This window comes from Equus caballus, chromosome 2 (assembly GCF_041296265.1).
Source record: "Equus caballus isolate H_3958 breed thoroughbred chromosome 2, TB-T2T, whole genome shotgun sequence".
NCBI lineage: Eukaryota > Metazoa > Chordata > Mammalia > Perissodactyla > Equidae > Equus > Equus caballus.
Window position 1 is genome coordinate 15,832,112 of NC_091685.1, and position 22,243 is coordinate 15,854,354.

The window sequence follows — 22,243 nt, forward strand, 5'->3', positions numbered from 1 at the left end:
CTCAGAGCTTCACTACAGTCTGAGACTCTTCCTATCCAATCTTCCTTCCTTTTCTCTCTTCTTTAACAGATGTCAGACCTGCATCACAATCTGAAGGCTCTGCCTGCCCATGTCTGCTCCTTCTTTTTATTCTTCTCAGGTATCACCCCCAATACTCTTTTGCAAGTCTAAGTTCGTCTTGGTGCCTGCTTCCCAGAGGAGCCTCCTTCAGGATACATGGATGATAGAACAAGGAATAGGCCACAATCATGGTCACTGTCAAAGACAAAAGAAAATGGCTATTTGATAAAGACATGAATACAAATATCCAAGAAGTTTCCAGTGATTGCAAGAAGGATGAACTCAAAGAGACCCACACTGAGACACATTATAACCAAACTATTGAAAATCAAAGGCAAGGAGATCATCTTGAATGCAGCAAGAGAGAAGTGACTCAACACATATAGGGGATCCTCAATAAGATTATCAGCAGATTTCTCATCAGAAACTTTGGAGCCTAGAAGGCAATGAGCTTATATATTCAAAATGCTAAAAGACAAAAAATTGTCAACCAAGAATCCTGTATCTAGCAAAACTGTCCTTTCAAGAGTGAGGAAGAAATTAAGACATTTGTAGATAAGCAAAAGCTGAGGGAGCATGTTACCACTTGGCCTGCCCTGTGAGAAATCTTAAAGGGAGTCCTGCAGGGTGAAATGAAGAGATGCCAGACAGTAACTTAAAGCCATATGAAGAGATAAAGATCTTGTAGGTAAATACATGAGCAATTACAAAAGCCAGTATTATTGTAACAATGATTTGAAACTCCACTTTTCATTTTCTACATGATTTAAGAGACTAATACAATGTTTTAAAAAATTATTATTAGTCTAGGGGCTGGCCCAGTGGCGCAATGGTTAAGTTCGCATGTTCCGCTTCTTAGCGGCACAGGGTTCACTGGTTCAGATCCTGGGTGTGGACATGGCACTGCTTGGCACGCCATGCTGTGGTAGGCATACCACATATAAAGTAGAGGAAGATGGGCACACATGTTAGCTCAGGGGTAGTCTTCCTCTGCAAAAAGAGGAGGACTGGCAGTAGTTAGCTCAGGGCTAATCTTCCTCAAAAAATAAGTAAATAAACAAACAAACAAACAAACAAACAAATAATTATTATTAATCTAAAAGCTAATATTATTGTAACTTTGGTTTCTAATTCCACATTTTGGTTTCTACATAATTTAAGAGACTAATGCATTTTCTTCAAAGATTGGCTCTGAGCTAACATTTATTGCCAATCTTTTTTTTTTCCTTCTTCTTCTCTCCAAAGCCTCCCAGTACATAGTTGTATATTCTAGTCGTAGGTCCCTCCAGTTCTACTATGTGGGACGCTGCCTCAGCATGGCTTGATGAGCTGTGCTAGGTCTGTGCCCAGGATCTGAACCAGTGAAACCCTAGGCCATCGAATTGGAACATACAAACTTAACCACTCAGCCACAGGGCTGGTCCCCTAATGCATTTTAAAAAGCAATTATTAGTTCATGTTTTTCAACACACAATATACAAAGATGTAATTCTGTGACATCAATAACTGAAAGGGATGGGGACAGAGCTGTAAATGAGTAGAGTTTTTGAATATTATTGGAGTTAATTTGGCATAAATTCAAATTATAGTGTTATAACTTTAGCATGTTAAATGTAATCCCTATGGTAACCACAAAGAAAATAGTTATAGAGTGTACTCAAAAGGAAATGAAAAGGGAATTCAGATGTTTACAGAAAAAATCAACTACATACAAGAAAAATGGTAATACAAGAAATGAGGGTCAAAAATCTACAAGAAACATAGGAACACATGGCAAAATGACAGAAGAACTTTAATAATTACTTTAAATGTAAAGGGATTAGCCTCTCCAATCAAAAGGCAAACACTAGCAGAATGGATAAAAACAGAACGTGATCCAACTATATACTGGCTACAAGAGATTCACTTGAAAGTGAAAGGATAAAAATTTTTTTCCATGCAAATAGTAACCAAAAGAGAGCAGGAGTGGTTAAACTAATATCAGATGAAATAGGTTTAAATCAAAAAAGATTACAGGAGACAGAGAAGGACATTATATATTAATAAAAGTTTTAATACAGCAACAAGATATAATAATTATAAATATTTATATACCTAGTAACCAACAAAAATATATAAGGCAACAATTGGCAGAATTGAATGAAGAAATAGACAGTTCTATAAAAAGGGCCAAAGACATCATACCCCACTCTCAATAATGGATAAAACAACCAGATATAAAGTAAGTAAGGAAATAGAGGACTTGAACAACACAATAAACTAATAAGTTATAACAGACATATACAGGACACTCTACTCAAACGACAACAGAATAGACATTCTTCTCAAGTGCACACAGCACATTCTTTAGAATAGACCATCTCTTAAACCACAAACTAAGACTTACTAGATTTAAAAAGACAGATATCATACCAAGTATCTTCTCAGACCACAATGGGATAGAGTTAGAAATTAATAACAGAAGGAAAACTGAAAAATTCATGTTTTGTGGAAATTTCAACAACACATTCTTAAACAACCAATGGATCAAAGAAGAAATCACAAGAGAAATTAGGAAATACTTAGGGATGAATGAAACTGAAAGCACAACATACCAAGACTTATGGGATACAATGAAAGCAGTGCCAAGGAGAAAATTTATAGCTATAAATGCTTACGTTAAAGAACAAGAAATATCTCAAATCAACAACCTAACTTTACAATTTAAGAAACTAGTAAAAGAACAACAAACTAAATTCAAAGGTAGTAAAAAGAAATAATAAAGGTTAGAGCAGAGATAAAATAGAGAATAGAAAAACATAGAAAATCAGTGAAACCAAAAGTTGGTTCTTTGAAAAGATCAACAAAATTGACAAAACTTTAGCTAAAATGACTACGAAAAAAAAGAGAAGACTAAAATTAAGAAGAATTGAAAGTGGGGACATTACCACTGATTCTACAGAAATAAAAAGGATTATAAGAGAGTACTCTGAACAATTTTACACCAAAAAACCAAACAACCTAGATGAAATGGACAAATTCCTAGAAACACAAAACCAACACAGACTGGAAGACAAAGAAACAGAAGTTTTGAATATACCTATGAACCAGTAAGGAGTAATCAGTAATCAAAATCTTCTGTACAAAGAAAAGCCATGGACCTGATGGCTTCACTAGTGAATTCTACCAAATACTTAAAGAATAACTAACACCAATCCTTTTCAAACTTTTCCCAAAACTGGAAAGGGAAGAAACACTTCTAACTCATCCTATGCAGCCAGCAGTACCTTGATACCAAAGCCAGACAACGACACTACAGGAAAACTACAGACTAATATCCCTTATGAACAGTGATGCAAAAACCCTCGACAAAATACTAGCAAAACAAAGCCAGCACCATATTAGAACGATTATATACCATGACCAAGTGAGATTTATTCCTGGAATGCAAAGATGGTTCAACATAAGACAATTGATCAATGTAGTACACCGCATTAACAGAATAAAAGAAAAAAACTGCACAATCACCTCAATTGATGCATAAAAAGCATTTGACAAAATTCAACACCCTCTCATGATTAAAAAAAAACACTCAATAAGTTAGAATTAGAAGGAAACTACCTCAACATAATAAAAGGTTTATGAAAAACTGAAACCTTTTCCTCTAAGATCAGGAGCAAAGCAAGGATGTCCTGGTACCCTACTTCTATTCAATATAGTACTAAAAGTTCTAGCCAGAGCAATTAAGCAAGGAAAAGTAAATAAAAGGCATCCAAATTGGAAGGGAGAAGTAAAACTATCTCTGTTTGTAGAAGATATGATCTTATATGTAGAAAACCTTAAGGATTCCATAAACTCTTAGAAAAGATAAATAAATTCATCCAAGTAGCAGGATACAAAGTCAACACACACAAAAATCAGTTGTACTTCAAGATACTAACAATGAACAATCTGAACAGGAAATTATAAAAATGGTTCTATTTATAGTAGCATCAAAAAGAATAAAATACTTAGGAATTAACTTAACCAAGGAGGTGAAAGACTTGTCCAATGAAAACTACAAAAAGGGGCATGCCTCGTAGCTGAGTGGTTAAAGTTCCTGTGCTCTGCTTTGGCGGCCCAGGGTTTCACCAGTTCAAATCCTGGGTGCGGACGTGACACTGCTCATCAAAACATGCTGAGACGGCATCCCACAACTAGAAGGACCCACAATTGAAAATACACAACTATGTATCAAGGGGCTTTGGGAGAAAAAAAGGAAAAATAAAATCTTTAAAAGAAAAAACAACTACAAAACATTGCTGGAAGAAATAAGCAAATGGAAACACATCCCATGTTCATGGCTTGAAATACTTAATGTTGTTAAGATGTCAATACTACCCAAAGCGACCTATAGATTCAATGCAATCCCTATCAAAATCCCAATGGCATTTTTTGCAGAAATAGAAAAACTCATCCTAAAATGCATATGGAATGCCAAATAGCCCAAACCATCTTAAAAAAGAAGAACAAAGCTGAAGGACTCCCACTCCCAGATTTTAAAACTTACTACAAAGCTACAGTAGTCAAACAAGTGTGGTACTGGCATAAAGACAGACATAGACATCGACGGAATAGAACACAGAGCCCAGGGGCTGGCCCCATGACTGAGTGGTTAAGTTCGTGCGCTCCACTTCAGTGGCCCGGGGTTTCGCCGGTTCGGATCCTGGGCGTGGATATGGCACCGCTCGTCAGGCCATGCTGAGGTGGGGTCCCATGTGCCACAACTGGAAGGACCCACAACTAGAAATGTACAACTGTGTACCGGGGGGCTTTGGGGAGAAAAAGGAAAAATAAAATCTAAAAAAAAACCCAAAAGAACACAGAGCCCAGAAAAAAATCTTCGCATATATGGTGAAATGATTTGACAAGTGTGTCAAGACCATTCAGTGGGAAAAGGACAGTCTTTACAACAAATGATGCTGAGATAACTGGACATCCACCCGCAAAAGAATGAAGTTGGACCCTTATCTAACAGCACATATAAAAATTAACTCAAAATGCATCAAAGGCTTAAATGTAAAACCAAAAACTATAAACTTCTAGAAACAGGGGGAAAGCTTCACAGCATTGGATTTGGCAATGATTTCTTGGATATGACATCAAAGACACAGGCAACAAAAGGAAAATGAGACAAACTGGACTTCATGAAAATTAAAAATTTTTGTGCATCAAAGGATACTATCAACAGAGTGAAAGGCAACCTATGGAATGGGAAAAAATATTTGCAAGTTATATATCTGATAAGGGATTAATATAAACAGAACATATAGAGAATTCCTAAAATTCGACAACATAAAAACAAACAACCTAATTAAAAAATGAGCAAAGGACTTAAATAGGTATTTCTCCAACAAAGATATCTAAATGTCAATAAGCAGATGAAAAGATGCTCAACATCATTAATTACTAGGGAAACCCAAATCAAGACCACAATGAGATACTACCTCACACTCACTAGCATAGCTCCCAGCAAAAAAACAGAAAAGAACAAGTGTTGCGAGGATTTCAAGAAATCGAAATACTTGTGCACTGTTGGTGGGAATGTAAAATGTTGCAGTTATTGTGGAAAATGGTATGGTGTTTTCTCAACAAAATTAAACAGAGAATTACCATATGATCCAGCAATTCCACATCTAGGAATACACCCAAAAGAAATGAAAGCAGGAACTTGAACAGATATTGGTACACTTGCGTCTCTAGAAGCATTACTCACAATAGCTGAAATGTGAAAGCAACCCAAGTGTCCACTGATGCATGAATAGATAAACAAAGTGTGGTATATACATACAATGGAATATCATTCAGCCTTGAAAAGGAATGAAATTCTGACATATGCCATAACATGGGTGAAACTTGAAGACATTATGCTAGAAATAAGAAAGTCACAAAAGGGCAAATAGAGTATGATTCCACTTCTATGAGGGACCTGGAGAAGTCAAAATCATGGAGACGGAAAGTAGAATGGTGGTTGCCAGGGAATGAGAGCAAAGAGCCGAATGAGGAGTTATTGTTTAATAGCTATAGAGTTTCAGTTTTACAAGATGAAGAGAATTCTGAAAGTGGATGGTGGTAATGGTTGCACAATAACATAAATGTTCTTAATATCACTGAACTGTAACTCAAAAATAGTTAACATGGTAAATTTTCTGTTAAACGTATTTTACCATGGTTAAAAAAAAGGAAAGGGGCCTGCCTGGTGGCACAGCGGTTAAGTTCACATGTTCCATTTTGGTGGCCTGGGGTCTGCCGGTTCAGATCCCAGGTGCGGACAGGGCATCGCTCATCAAGCCATGCTGTGGCAGGCTTTCCACATATAAAGTAGAGGGAGATGGGCACAGATGTTAGCTCAGGGCCAGGCTTCCTCAGCAAAAAGACAGGAGGATTGGTGGCAGATGTTAGCTGAGGGCTAATCTTCCTCAAAAACAAAACAAAACAAAACAGGAAAGAAGGAAGAAAGTAAAACAAAGACTAGTAGATCTGCACTAAAAGAAATATTAAATCATGTTCCTCAGGCTGAAGAAGTAGGGTACCAGAAGGAAACATGGATCCATACAAAGTAATGATGAGCTCTAGAAATGGTTAATATGTGTTTAAATATGAAAGACTCTTTTTTCCATTAAAAAATCCCCTTAAAAGATAATAGACTAAGGCAAAAATAATAACAGTGTCTTATGGGGCTTGTAACATCAGGTGTTCATTCCTTTTTTATCAACAGTTTATTCCTCAATTTATTCTTTCCTCTCACATTTTACCACAAGCAATAAGGATAAACCAGGCTACACTTTATGTGTTTTGTTTGGAAATCACCTCAGCTAAATATCTAAGTTCATCACTTACAGGTTTCACTTTCTACCCAGAGGTAAAACATAATTCAACCAAGTTCTCTGCTACTTTATAACAAGTATCACCTTTTCTCCAGAGTCCAATAACATTGCTGTCTGAGGACTCAGCTGAAGCACCTTTAATGTTCATATTTCTAGCAATATTCTGTCCATGGCAATCCATGAATTCTCTAAGATGATAGAAGCTTTCCCTATAGTTCTCACTTCTTTCTCAGCTCTCACCTGAACCGCCTTTAAGGTCCATATTTATACCAACAGTCTCTTCAAGGCAACTTAGGCCTTTTCTATCTAGCACCTCAAAATTATTTCAGCCTCTACACATAACACAATTCCAAAGCCACCTCTACGGTTTTAGGCATTTGTATCCAAGCATCTCACTTTGTGAGGCCAAAATCTGTGTGAGTTTCCTAGGGCTGCCAAAACAAAGCACCACAAACCAGGCAGCTTAAAACAACGGAAATGTATTCTCTCACGTTCTGGAGGCTAGAACTCCGAAATCCAGGTGTCAGCAGGGCAATATTCCCTCTGAGACTCTGGGTAGAATCTTTCCTTGTCTCCTCCTAGCTTCTAGAGGTGGCCATCAATTCTTGGTGTTCTTTGGCTTACAGCTGCATCACTCCAATCTCTGGCTCTGTCATCACATGGCACTCCCTGTGTGTCTCTATCTTCACATGGCGTTTACTCTTATAAGCACACCAGTTATATTGGGTTGGAGCCCATCCTAATGAGTTTATCTTAACTTAATTACATTTGCAAAGACTCTATTTCCAAATGAGATTACCTTCACAGGTACGGGGGGTTGCAACTTTAACATATTTTGGGTGGTTCACAATTCCGTCCATAAGAGAGACTAATAAACAAATCATATAAAGAGCTCTGGCAACTCAACAATAAAAAGACAAATAACTCTATTAAGGGGCTAACTTGGTTGTGTAGTGGTTAAGTTTGCATGCTCCACTTTGGTAGCCCAGGGTTTACCGGTTTGAAACCCGGGCGCGGACCTACACAGCACTCATCAAGCCATGCTATGGTGGTGTCCCACATACAAAATAGAATAAAATTGGCACTGATGTTAGCTCAGCAACAATCTCCCTCAAGCAAAAAGAGGAAGATTGGCAACAGATGTTAGCATCTTCCTCAGCAAAAAAAAAAGGCAAAGGATTTGAATAGACATTTTCCAAAGAAGATATACAAATGGCCAATAAGCACATGAAAAGAAGCTCAATATCATCAGTCATTCAGGAAATGCAAATCAAAACTACACTGAGATACAGTTTCACACCCACTAGGATGGCTATCATAAAAAAGACAGAATATAACAAATGTTGGTAAAGAATTGGAGAAATGGGAACTTTCGTACACTGCTGATGGGAATGTCTAATGGTGCAGGTGCTTTGGAAAATAATCTGGCAGTTCTTCAGAAGGTTAAACACAGAAATAACACATGATCTAGCTTTTCCACGCAAGGTACATAACCAAGAGAAATGAAAACATGTCCACACAAACATTTGTACATGAATGTTCACAGCAGCACTATTTATAATAGCACCGAGGTGGAAACTACCAAATGTCCATCAACTGATGAATGAAAAGTGAAAATGTGTATATATCCATACAATGGAATATTATTCTGCCATACAAAGGAATAAAGTACTGGTTCATGCTACAATATGGTTAAATCTTGAAAACATTACGCTAAGTGAAAGAAGCCAGATGCAAGAGGCCATGTATTATACAATCCAATTTATATGAAATGTAAAGAATAGGCAAATTCAAAGAGATAAAAAGTAGATTAGTGGTCACCAAGGGCTGGGGGGCTGGAGGATTGAGGAATGACTGCTAATGGGTATGGGGCTTCTTTCTGGGGTAACGAAAATGTTCTGGAATTAGATAGTGGTGATAATTGCACAACTTTGTGAATATACTAAAAAACACTGAATTGTATACTTTAAAAGGGTGAATTCTATGGTGTGTAAATTATATTTCAATTTTTAAACAGAACAAATTTAATTAAACGTGTAAAATCTGTGTGCTGAAAACTACAAAACGTTGCTGAGATAAATTAAAGAAGACACAAATAAATGGAAAGATAGACCGTGTTTACACATTGGAGCACTCAGTATTGCTAAAATATCAATTTTCCCTAAAGTAATCTGAAGATTCAATGCAATCCCGGTCAAAATCCTAGCCAGGCATTTTTGTCAAAATTGACAAGTCGATTCTAAAATGTATACGAAAACGCAAAGGACCTTGAATAGCCAAAACAATTTTGGAAAAGAAAAACAAAATTGGATATGTTTTCTTTCTGATTTCAAGACTTACAATAAAATGACAGCATGCTATTATCCTAAGAACAAACATATAGATTAACAGAAGAGAATAGAGTTCAGAAATAGACCTGCATAATTGATTTTTAATACAGGTATCAAAGGTATTCAATAAGGAAATAACTCTACTTTCAGTAAATGGTTCTGGAATAAGTGGATATTCATCTGGAAATAGATGAAACTTAACCCTTACCTCACACGATATGCAAAAATTATTTCTGATGGATCATAAACCTAAACATAAAAGGTAAAACTATTAGACCTTTAGAAGAAAAGATAAGAGAAATATTTTGTGACCTTGGTGTAGACAAAGATTTCTTAGATGTTAGCTAAACATTTCTTTTTGTGTCCTATCATAAATTCATAAAAGAAAACATTGATGAATTGGGCTCCATCAAAATTTAAAAACACTACATAAAACACTGTTAAGAAAATGAAAAAAGACAAGCCATAGACTGAGAGAAAATATCTGAAATACATATATCTAATGAATGACTGGTATCCAAAATATATAAAGAATTCTTACAATTCAATATAAGGCATACATATAACAACTAAAAATGAGCAAAATATTTGAACAGATGTTTTATAAAAGAACATATACAAATGGCCAATGGGTACATCAAAACATTCTCACTGTCATTAGACACTCTCAAAAGTCAAATTAAAACCACAATGAGATACCACTACATCCCTACTAGAATAGCTGGAATTAAAAAGACTGACAATAACAATGTTGGTGAAGATAAGGAGTGATGGAAACCTCCATACCATTGTTGGTAGGAATGTAAAAATTGTACAACTACTTTGGAAAAGTCTGGCGGTTTCTCATAAAATTAAACATACACTTACTCTATGACTCAGTAATTCCATTACCAGGTATTTACCCAAGAGGAAAAACAAACTCCCAAAGACTGATATATGAATCCTAGTAACAGCTTTATTCGTAACAGTCAAAACCTGGAAACAACCTGATTGTCTATCAACTAGTGGGTGGATAAACAATTTATGGTATATTCATGTACAGGAATATTACTCAGCAATATAAAAAATGAACTATTGATACAGGCAACAACATGGATAAATCTCAAAAGAATTATTTGAAGTGAAAAAAGCCAAACGCAAAAGAGTATATACTAGACGATTCTATTTATTTGAAATTCCAGAACAGGTATGGTAATAGAAAGTGGTGGAGTAGGGGAAATTGATGGCAAAGGGGGAGGGAACTTTCTGGCTAATGAATGTTTTCTTTCTTGATTGCAGTGATTGTGGTTATTCAGATGTACGCATTTGTCAAAGCTCATTGAACTCCACTCCTAAAACATGTATGCTTATAGTGTATTAAATATTTCAATAAACTTAATTTTACAAAAGAAATACAAATAATTTTTAAACCTATGAGAAATATTCAATCTCACTATAAATAGATAAATGAAAATTAAAACTACACTGAGATACTCATTCTCACCTATCATTTAGTAAAAATACAAAAGTTTGACAATACATTTGGTTGATGAATTTTTTAAGAAACTGGCTTTCTTATACACAGCTGATGAGAGAGGAAAATGGTACAATTTCCACTCAGTAGTATCTGACAATATCTACCAAAATTACAAATGCATCTACCTTCTAACCCTACAATCCCATTTCTGTGAATCTGTCCTACAGAAACACCTGTGTACATATATGCACAAGACTGGGAACAACCCAAGTGTCCATCAACAGGAGACTGGTTAAATAAATTACAGTCCGTCCACACAATAGAATGCTAGACGGCTCTACAGAATGAGGAGATCTCTTGTATGTTATTGAAGGATCTCCAGGAGCATTTTAGGGAAAGAAAGAAAGACGGAAAGAAGGAAGGAAGGAAGGAAGAAAGAAAGAAAGAAAGAAAGAAAGAAATTGCTTGTATTTGAGTAAAGAAATATTGGAAGGATAAATAAGAAACTAACAAAAATGGTTACTTGCTTTAAATTAGAGCACCACTGGGTTCTTTGGGAATAATTGTGGTAAAAGTTAACTGAAATCCTGCCTATAAATTCCTTCTTTCCTTTCTTCTTCCCTTCCTTCCTTCCTACAAAAATACATTATTTACCTACAAGGTGGCTGGAAGACAGGAAGGATACCAGGTCCTTGGATGGGGAGCCAAGAAACTCTGTGGGTATAGTTTCCTTGATATCTAAGAGGTCTGGGGCATGGAGCCCAGGGAGTTCCAGTAAAAACAAGCTCTGGTGAAGGAGATCCCTCGGCAACAAGGGCTGTCACTCATCTTAGGCATGTGAGAGGAAAGGCCACCCGAAAGCAGTTTAGCTCCTTCACCTGATTGTCTGAAACAGCCCGCTCTAAAACACGAGGCTCTTGCCTCCATCTGTCTTGTGTTTGATCACTTTGCCCACCACTTCAGAGGCTGATTACGCTGAAAGACTAGACACTGTACATGCTGGAGCCTGAACCTTATTCACTCTCCATAGTATCTTATTATGTTCAGTGTGGTTCCCGCTCGCCATTCCCCCGCCATTGATCAATTCCATGAATCAACTCCATTTTGGTGATTAAAAATGCTCATATTGGTTGTATCTTTGCAAGATTCTCTTTTTTTAAAAAGAAACAATCCATTACATGCTTCATATTACTTGCTCCCTGTGGGGAAGAAATGAACAGAAACACATCCTCTGTACCCCAATTTCTTCCTCCACTCTAACTGGTGAGCAATAGAAACAGACAGGCAATAAGAGGAGAGTAGCAAATGACTAGCACAAACTGCTCTGGTGTACTTGGGAAAAATGGGACTCAGTTAAAAATAAGAAATCAGAAAGAACAGAACATTAACCTACCTGTGTTCTCTGTTCAGCACCCACAGTTTTGCCAGGGGAGAGGTTTCCAAGTTGCTTATTCTCTGGAGATTCACCAATCTCTCCTTTAAGTCTTTCGACCTTAAATGCAAAAGCATTTTAAATACAAAAGTTGTTGGGGGGTGCACTGCTTTGTTTTAAAAATATATAGGTAATATATGAATACATTCTACCTGTAAAAAATTCAAACAAAACAGGAATATAGAGTAAAAAGTGATATTTTCCTTCATATAACTTTACCCCACAATCCCTTCCCCTTTTTCAGAAATAACACTGTTTGGGATTTATCCTTCCTGAACTTTATCTCGCATATATATATACATATTTATGTTAGATATATAAATTTACAAAGACTAAACTTGAAGAACTTGAACAGTCTTTGTGTATTCATTCTTTCTTATGATTGCATTTTTTAAATTATGATAAAATATACACAAAATTTACCATGTTACCCATTTTTAAGTGCACAGTCCAGTAGCATTAAGCACAGTCATATTGTTGTACAACCATCACCACCATCCATCTCCAGAATTCTTTTCATCTTGCAAAGCTCAAACTCTACATCCATTAAACGATAACTCCGCTTCCTGCTCTTGAGCCCATCTGCTGGCAACCACCATTCTACTTTCTGACTCTAGGATTTTGACTACTCTAGGTACCTCATTTAAGTGGAATCATACACTATTTGTCCTTTTGTGACTTGCTTATTTGATTAGCACGTCTTCAAGCTTCATCCATGCGGCAGCGTATGTCAGAATTTCCTTCCTCTTTAAGGCTGAATAATATTCCATTGCATGCATATACCACATTTTGTTTATCCATTCATCTGTCAGTGGATACTTGGGTTGCTTCAACCTTTTGGTTATTGTGAATAACACTGCTATGAACGTAAGTGCACAAATATCCCTGAGTCCCTGCTTTCAATTCTTTTGGGTATACACCCAGAAGCAGAATTGCTGGATCATAAGGTAACTCTATGTTCACTTTTTAAAGGAAGTGCCATACTGTTTTCCATGGTGGTTGTACCATTTAACATTCTCACCAACAATACACAAGGGTTTCCGATTTCTCCATATCCTCATCAACATTTGTTATTTTCTATTATTTTGATAATAGCTATCCTAATGGGTTTTTATTCCTTCTTGCAACAAAATTTCTTGAGTGCTTAGTATATATGCCAGGAGTGTTAGATACTAGAGATATGATTATGAAATGAATATAAAGTGAAATTGAAAAGAGATATAACATACCCAGAACTTGGAAGTACATATTAAAAATCAATATATTGCTAAGAAGAAATGGCTCAAAAATGTAATACAACTAAGAGTTTATCATTAATAATCTCAAACTTATCCAATATAATAGAGTAATAATTTGTCTTTGGTAAATGTGTTAAGTATAAACTATTATCTAAATCTTTATTAAAAAGAAAAGATCCTGGGCCAGCCCCAGAGGCCTAGTGGTTAAGTTTGGCGTGCTCTGCTTTAGCAGCCCGAGTTTGGTTCCTGGGCGCGGACATGCACTACTCAGCAGTGGCCATGCTGTGGCAGCATCCCACATACAAAATAGAGGAAGATAGGCACAGATGTTAGCTCAGGGCGAATCTTCCTCAGCAAAAAAGAGGGAGATTGACAACAGATGTTAGCTCAGGGCCAAACTTCCTCAGCAAAAAAAAAAGAAAGAAAGAAAGAAAGAAAAGAAAAGATCCTAAACTGACACAATAGCAATAACATTACTGTTTAGCAAAGGTAGTTAAAATGTATAAAATATAAATACTGATAGAAGGTATCCGGGGCAAAGTATGGCATCTACGTGGGATGCTATCACCACCAGTGTCCGCCCTCACTGATAACCAGTAGGTGATGTATATCTATGTCACTCTACTGCTGATCGTTCTCCTATACACATTTAAATACATTCTAAGAACAAACTAAACAACTTACCACTTCTCCAAGCTCTTTCTTTTCTGAGTCAAGTGATCGAACGCGATTTCTTAAAGCCAGGATTTCCTCATCCAGTCTCTTATTATGTTCCTTTGCTTTCTGTAAGTCAATTGAACCTAAAACAGAGAAGAGCACAGTTCACTCAACCAGATCAAAGTTTTAATTTGAGGGCACTAACTCTTAAAAACGAAGGATATGCTATTTCCTGCCCTTTTCTTCAGTCCTACCACGACTCCACATACACGATTCCCTGCAAAGGGGAGCTGCTAGACTCTCAAGTCCAGCCCTAGAATATTCTACCAACCTAATGAAACAGAATGGAATGTTTTTTTTTATTTCTCACACCAGACTAACGAGTTGGACTTTTTGAGAGTAGGGTTTCCAGCAGTAGAAGTTCTTCCAGGACCTGGAATTTTAAAACAGTTGAGGCTATCTTCTAAAAGTTAAATGACTGAGAAAATTATCTTCGTGGCTTCCTTGTGGTCCTGTCTGTCTTACACACCTCATAGACTCCTAGATACGTTCTTCCACTCGCTGACAGCAGGGCCCCCCCAGATGACTGACGTAGTGACTGGGAGGAGTAAATGGACAGATTTTCCAAGTGAAATCAACTTACTTCATCAAAACCATCTTTTTGCCTGTAGCACTTGCCCATAGAATATTAGTCCACTCTCAGCTTAGCACCTCACGTTAAGACCTGCTCTTTCTAGCTCTCATCAAAGTTTCCATAGTGCAAACTCGCTGCCTGTGACTTTCCTGAATTTGTAGCTGTTTCTTTTCAGTGATTTTTCACTTAGGTTTCTCTTATTTTTCTTTCGCTGCTTTAAAGTCTCCTTTGCTTTCCTTCTTCATTCCCTGTTGTGTTTTTAACTTGCATTAATTGTTTCTTTTTCTTTTTTCTCCCTTGCTACCCTCTTTTTTCCCTCCTTAGTATGTAAATTCTTTTAATTTGAAAAATGTTGAAAACACACAAAAGAGAAAAAAAATCACTCACTATCCATATCCATATATATATGTATACATGGAGGGCAAGATTTATCCTACCTTTTGCCCATGTAAGTTTTTAAAACTTTAAACAATGCTGTACAACACTGCGTGCAACCCTACCACTTGTGAAGATATCATGGCTATCTTTACAGGACAATCTTTATGGTCATTTTCCATTTCTCACTTGGAACTACTTTTTAATTGAGGTATAAATTATGTAAAATATAATAGTTTATATATAATAATAATACAAATAATTTATATACAATATAAATGTATCTTAAGTGTTCAGTTCAATGAACTTTGACTATTTTATATACCTGTGAACTTCCCCTCCAAAAAGATACAGAACATGTCTATCACCCCATAAAGCTCCCTCACGTCCCTTTCAGTCAGTCCTCTACTCCCACCCACCCCCACAACCACTTTCTACCTTCTGTCACCATAGACTAGTTTTGCTTCTTCTTGATTTTCATATAAATGGGATCTTATAATAATACATGTTTTTTTGTGTCAGGCTTCTTTGCTCACTACATATTTTTGGGACTCATCTGCATTGTATCAATAATTTGTTCCTCTCTACTCTTTAGTCCACCTTATTAATACGCCACAATTTGTTTATCCACTCTCTCGTTCTGTTCTGCACAGCAGGTCACTGTCCAAGTGTGCCATAATTTGTTTTACTTTTCCCTACTGATGAAGGTTTAGGTTTGTTGCCAATGTTTACTCTTGTAAATAATTCTAAAATCATTATCCTTGTTCATCATTCTTTAGGTACTTATGACACTATTTCCAAAAAATAAATCCTCAGAAATGGGATAGCTGGATCAGAGGACACGTGCATTTAAAAAATTTAATAGATACTGCCAAATTAGTCTTCAAAAAGATTGTACAAAGTTACATTCTCACAATGACACTGCCCATTTCTCCATAGTGGATGTTACCAGTATTTTTAATTTTCACAAATCTTAAAAATAAAGTTGAATAATGGCTTATTTTAAATAGGTCACTAAAACCAGGATTGTTTTGCTGGTCACAAATGGAATATGGGCTTTTTGTTAAAAAAAAAAATCAAGCTATACATTTATGTTCAAAGTGGATATTCTCATCCAACCCTTATCTACTACCCTGACCCAAAATAATATTGTTAATACTTGGTAAATATTCTTCTTTTTTTTTCTTTTTTTCATTTTTCTTCCCAAAGCCCCCCAGTACATAGTTGTATATTCTTAGTTGTGGGTCCTTCTAGTTGTGGCATGTGGGACGCCGCTTCAGCATGGCCTGACAAGCAGTGTCATGTCCGCGTCCAAGATTTGAACCGGTGAAACCCTGGGCCACCACAGCAGAGCACGCGAACTTAACCACTGGGCCAGGGGCCTGGCCCCTTGGTTAACATTCTTTAAAAATTTATATGCATATCCTAACATACAGACAACGATTGTATTAAAAATATTTAACTGGGGAAGCATGAACCCTCACCTATTAGAATGTAGCTTTGGAGCAGACTTCTAGAGAACATCCCTTTAGTGGCTGGAAAGACAAGGGGCTGGAAGGAGCTGGGAGAGTCAGGGTAGGTGGGAGACACTTGGAAGACTCAGGGCAGCAGCTATTTACAATTTACACAAAAATGATTCCAGTGTCTTCACAACTTTCCTGCCATATTGGTGTGTACCACCTCATAGCAGTCCTGTGGGGGACACACATACATACTCCCTACAAAAAGAAAAACCAAAATGATATTATAGCACATGTAGTACTCTATGGCTTGCTTTTTTCGCTTGATAACATATCACCCACATCTGCTCCTGTCAGTGCACATAAATCTGTGTGTATATATAACCATTCTTATTAATAGACGCAAGGCATCCACTGTTTAGTAGCTTATTTAGCCAATCCACTCTACATAAACACAATTTATTTTTACTACCCAACAAGCTCCTCCTTACTCTCTGTACTTTTTACAAGTTCTCCTACGGTCATGAGGATAATGTAATGTCTTTTGGTTTTGTTATCAAGGTGATGTGGACCACCTAAAAGTGGGTAAGTATTCGCTCTTCAATTTTCTGGGAGAGTTTACGTAAAATCAGTATTATTTATTCCTTAAAAGTTTGTTAGAATTCACCAGTGAAGCTGTCTGAGCCTGGAGTTTTCTTTTTGGGAAGATTTTTAACTACAAATTCAATTTCTTTGATAGATTTAGGGCTATCTATTTTTTTTGAATGAGGTTTGGTAGTTTGTGTCTTTCAAGGAATGCATCCATCTCACCCAGGTCATCAAATTTATTGTCATAAAATTATTCAAAATATTCCCTTGTTATCTTTTTGATCTATGGGAATGTTCTCTCTGTCATTTCATATATTAGTAATTTGTGTCTTCTCTCATTTTTTCATGAACAATCTAGTTAGAAGTTTACCAATGTTATTGATCCTTCCAAAGAACCAACTCTTGGTTCCACTAATTTATTGTGGTTCTCTTTTTAATTTTATTGACTTCAACTCTTATTTTTAATATCTCCTTTTTTTTTGTTTGTTTGCTTTAGATTTAATTTATTCTCATTTTCGGTTTCCAAGGTAGAAGCTTAGATTATTTTGAGTTCTTTCTTGATTTCTCGTATAAGCATTAAATGGTATAAATTTCCCTCTAAGTATTGACTTAGTTGCATCCCACAAATACTGACATGTTGTGTTTTCATTTTCATTCAAATTAATTCATAGAAAATATTTTTAATATCTCTTGTATTTTTTTTTCTCTGAAAGCATGGCAATTTAGAAGTATCTTATTTAACTTCCAAATATTGGGGGATTTTCTAAACATACTTCTGTTATTGCTTTTCATTTTAATCCTATTATGGTCAGAGGATATAAATTGTATAATTTCAGTTCTTCTGTACAAATTTGTTTTATGGCCCAGGATGGTCTCTCTTTGTGAATGTCCCATGTGTACTTGAAAAGAATGTACTACTTCTGGTGGAGTTTTCTATAATTATCAATTAGGTCATGCTGGTTGCTAGTGTTATTAGATCTTCTATATCCCTATTGATTTTGTTTACTTCCTCTACCAACTACCAAGAAAGTCATGTTCATTTTATAATTGTATTCATATATTTTCAAAAAGGAGGGTTAAAAATCCTCATCATCAATCACAATGTGTGTGGGTTTCCCCCCACATATCCAAGCAATTCTCAGACATCAGCTGGTTGTCCTACAATTTAACTCAATTCTGACGCTATCGACCTGGAGATAGCATCAGATTCCATAGGCTAAGGGCTCAGTCCCACAAGACTGCCCTCCACTGCAGATGCCAATCTCAAGCCCAAGTTACCTGTGCTTCTAACCAACCCGTTATAAATCAGAGGTTCTCATGACCCTCTCCTTATTCAACTAATTTGTTAGAGCAGTTCACAGAACTCAGAGAAACATTTTACCTACTAGATTATCAGTTTGTTATAAAAGGACATAACTCAGGAACAGCTAGATAGAAGAGACGCATAAAGGCAAGGTATGGGGAAAGGGGTGTGGAGCTTCCTGGCCCTCCCAGAGCGCACCACTCTCCCCAAATCTCCATGTGTTCACCAACCCGGAAGCTCTCCGAATCCTCTCCTTTTGGGTTTTTCTGAAGCCTTCATTACATACATAGGCATGATTGATTAAATCATTGGCCACTGGTGATTGAACTCACTCTCCAGCCCTTCTTCCCTCCCAGGTGGTGGAGGTGGGAGTAGTGGGGTGGGAGTTTGGAGAGGGGAGGTTGGGGAGTAGGGGTTGGGACTGAAAGTTCCAACCTGCTAATCACATGGTTGGCTCCCCTGGCAACCAGCTCCCATCCTGTGGTTACTTAGGGGCTTTCCAAAAGTCCTCATTAACATAACAAAAGACAACTTGATCTGTCTCATCACTTAGGAAACTGCAAGAGTTTCAGGAACTTGGTGCCAGGAACTGGATAAAGACCAAATATATATTTCTTGTTATAAATCACAATATCACAGGGTAAACCTAGTTTTAGAATTACTTAAAACCAGGAAATATATTTTAAATTATTTTTGTAGTTACATTCCATTCCAACATTCAAATTTCATTATATTATTTATAACTGGCAGCGTTTTTACCTAGTCAAGCTAGGATCAGATTAACTAATTCATCACTGATTCCAAGACTGTTGGTTTCCCAGTGAACAAATAGGTGTGAGGTGTTAAATGCACTATAAAGTGTCTTGATCTCAGTGGTCCCAGTAAAATATATATTATTTGTGTTGACCACAGGTTTTGGAGTCAGATATATATAAGTTCTATGGCTATTGGATAATTCACTTAACTTTGCCATGACTCAGTTTCTTTTTTCTTTTTTTTTTTAAGATTTTATTTTTTCCTTTTTCTCCCCAAAGCCCCCCGGTATATAGTTGTACATTCTTAGTTGTGGGTCCTTCTAGTTGTGGCATATGGGACGCCGCCTCAGCGTGGCTTGATGAGCGGTGCCATGTCCGCGCCCAGGATTCGAACTGACGAAACACTGGGCCGCCTGCAGCAGAGTGCGCGAACTTAACCACTCAGCCACGGGGACAGCCCCCATGACTCAGTTTCTTTATCTATAAAATGGGAATACTACTGCTCACTACTTGGAATTGTTGTGAGAATTTGAGATAATACATCTAAAGTGCCTGGCAAAGTACTTTACTTAGTAGGCAACAAGTGGTAGTAATGGTAGTAGAAACAGTAATAATAGTGATCGTAGTACTATTATTATCATAATTATTAAATAATGTTATTATTTTAAAATATTATTGAATCTATGCTTATATAATGTATTATTATTAAATATTATATCTGCTAAAATGACTCACCATTTTCTTTCAGCTTTATCAAATGTCCTTTCAATTTCTCAATTTCTAGTTGAGCCTTCTCAAGTGCAGAATCTAGAAGAAAAAGGAAACAAAATATTTGTGCAAGGAGCAAGTGATTAATGTAATAATCAAATTTCAAATGACTCTCTCTCTTTGGAAAATTTTCTTTCTGATGGTTGTCCTTTGAGTTTCTGCATAAATGTCACCTCCTCCAGGAAGCTTTCCCAGACTCACCTCTTAGTGTTCCTACCTCACTCTATATTTATCCTTACCCCTGATCATCTAACCTTGTAATCTTTCTTGTTATCCTTCCCTATTTCCCTAATCAGATTCTATGCTGAAGAGTTTGAACCACTGTAAACAACAGGAACAGCTGGAAGTTTTTAAGCAAGGTACTACCAGTTTAGTAAAAAGAAATTACACTCAGAAATACTTTAAATTTATTCCTGCAATTAACAATATTAAAAATTTTGCTAGTAGTTGCTAGACATAGCAAACTAGTAAAATTTCAGGAACTAACTTTTGGTACTATTCAAGAATTGTATGAGGATGGCAGAATGCTACAGGGAAGGAACATGGGGCATTGGAGTTGATTGGATTTGGGTTCTCTAATCCAGGTTTTATTACTTTGCCTCCTGTGGTCTACTCAACACCAGTGACATGGCTGACAGGCCTCCTGTGACGTCAGGATGAGGAATCTCGCAGAAGTAAGGGACTAACAAGAATCTTGTCGGAGATCATTCCTAATCACACAGAAAAGGTGCATGGGGCGAAGTCCAGAGGAAATCAGGCACAAAGTTCCAAGAGTCTTTTCTCCAGCAAAAACCAACAATATGTGTGAAAAGTTGTCAGGCAGGGAAGTTCATTAGAGAGAGTGTCAATGGTTCTTATTGGGGGCTGGTCACATATACACCACTTTCTGCCTAGGACGTACCAAAATTCCAGACTCTCAGAAGGAAAGCAGGTTTTTAGCATAAACCACATTGTTTGTACAAATAGTTTAGGCACAGGGAGCCATCATAAGTTGGGAATGGCAGGAACCCTCCCCAAATCCAAGTTCCCAGACGCTGGCCAAGGGCTAGCCGCACAAGCAGGACTTTCTAAGGACGGCAGTGTCAGGGCTTCTACGTTAACTAGTTTCTGCACACAATGGATACACCACATTTTGGTCATCCATTCACCAATTGATGGACATTTGGGTCATTTCTACCTTTTGGCTATGGTAAATAATAGTGCTCTGAACATTCACCTACCAGTCTTTGTGTGGACATACATTTTCATTTCTCCTGGGTAGATACTTGAGAGTGGAATCACTGGGTCACATGACAATTTTACACTTAACATCTTGAGAAACTGCCAAATTGTTTTCCAAAGTGTAAACATCAATTCAATACCATTATGTGAGAATAAGGAAATTTAACAATGATTCCTTAATACAAACATCCAATAAGTATTCAAACTTCCAATTGTTTCATAAATGTTAAAAATGTGTTTGAATCAAAATCCACTAAAGGCCACACAATATATTTGGTTAATAATTCCCTTAAATCTTTTAAAATTCATCTTTTTCTTGTAATTTATTTATTGACGAATACTCTAAATATTTGACATGAATTCTTTTTTATTCTTTTTTTTTTTCCTGAGGAAGATTCACCCTGAGCTAATATCTGTGATAATGACAATCTTCATTTATTTTTTAGTATGTGGGTCGCCAGGACAGCATAGCTGCTAACAGAGTGGTGTAGGTCCATGCCCAGGAATCGAATCTGGGCTGCCAAAGCAGAGCACATCATACTTAACCACCAGACCACCAGGGCTGGCCTGAATTTATTGTTGAAAAATATTTTTATTATTGTCCAAAATTTTTCATTCTCATCTAAATTTTTGGATGTGACAGAGAACCAGAGAATAAACTAAAATAAAGCCCTGCTCTTAAAAGAGTCAGTTGAAAGAAATAGGCTAATTTGGGAAACACTATCGTATAACACATATACTTAGAAATAAATTCTGGCTATAAATTAACGATTCAAGAAGTTACACATAGGGTACACATGGATATGACATATGATATTTTAAAAGGACTTGCTGATTCAGCTTCTCACCAGTCCCCCAGTATACTGACTGTGGAGATAGCTTTCACTTACCAGTTTAGGATCTATCAGACCAATCAACTGCTAATGGAACAGGCTGCTGTAGGATTATGTTCTGTTGTATTCAAACGTAACTAAGAGTAATGGGGGTCCTGCTTTTCCTCTCTCCTTCTGTATTGCAAGTAGAAAACACTACTTCTCATCACACTCACATGGCCAAATTTCTTTTTTTTTCTAATTGGGTTTATTGAGATATAATTTGCATACAGTAAAATTCATCCTTTT

The 22,243-nt window shown here is 36.6% G+C and overlaps 1 protein-coding gene and 1 long non-coding RNA gene across 28 annotated transcripts in view; one reads left to right on the forward strand and one right to left on the reverse strand.

Annotated features, from left to right (window-relative positions):
* CCDC30 (coiled-coil domain containing 30) overlaps window positions 1-22,243 on the reverse strand; it is a 139,152-nt gene that overhangs the window by 90,210 nt on the left and 26,699 nt on the right. For 26 of the 27 annotated variants that reach the window (XM_070260183.1, XM_070260189.1, XM_070260182.1 and 23 more), the window contains 3 exons: window positions 19,869-19,940; window positions 14,046-14,161; window positions 12,085-12,183 (listed from right to left, as the gene is read on the reverse strand). In XM_070260183.1, coding sequence (XP_070116284.1) covers window positions 12,085-12,183; window positions 14,046-14,161; window positions 19,869-19,940 — 287 coding nt within the window. Of the gene's footprint in view, window positions 1-12,084; window positions 12,184-14,045; window positions 14,162-19,868; window positions 19,941-22,243 lie in introns of those variants that run through there. The other variant, XM_070260194.1, reaches the window with a different exon arrangement.
* On the forward strand, window positions 16,959-20,628 carry LOC138923176 (uncharacterized). Its single transcript, XR_011436424.1, has 3 exons — window positions 16,959-17,072; window positions 20,198-20,260; window positions 20,486-20,628. It is a non-coding gene; the product is annotated as an uncharacterized lncRNA (long non-coding RNA).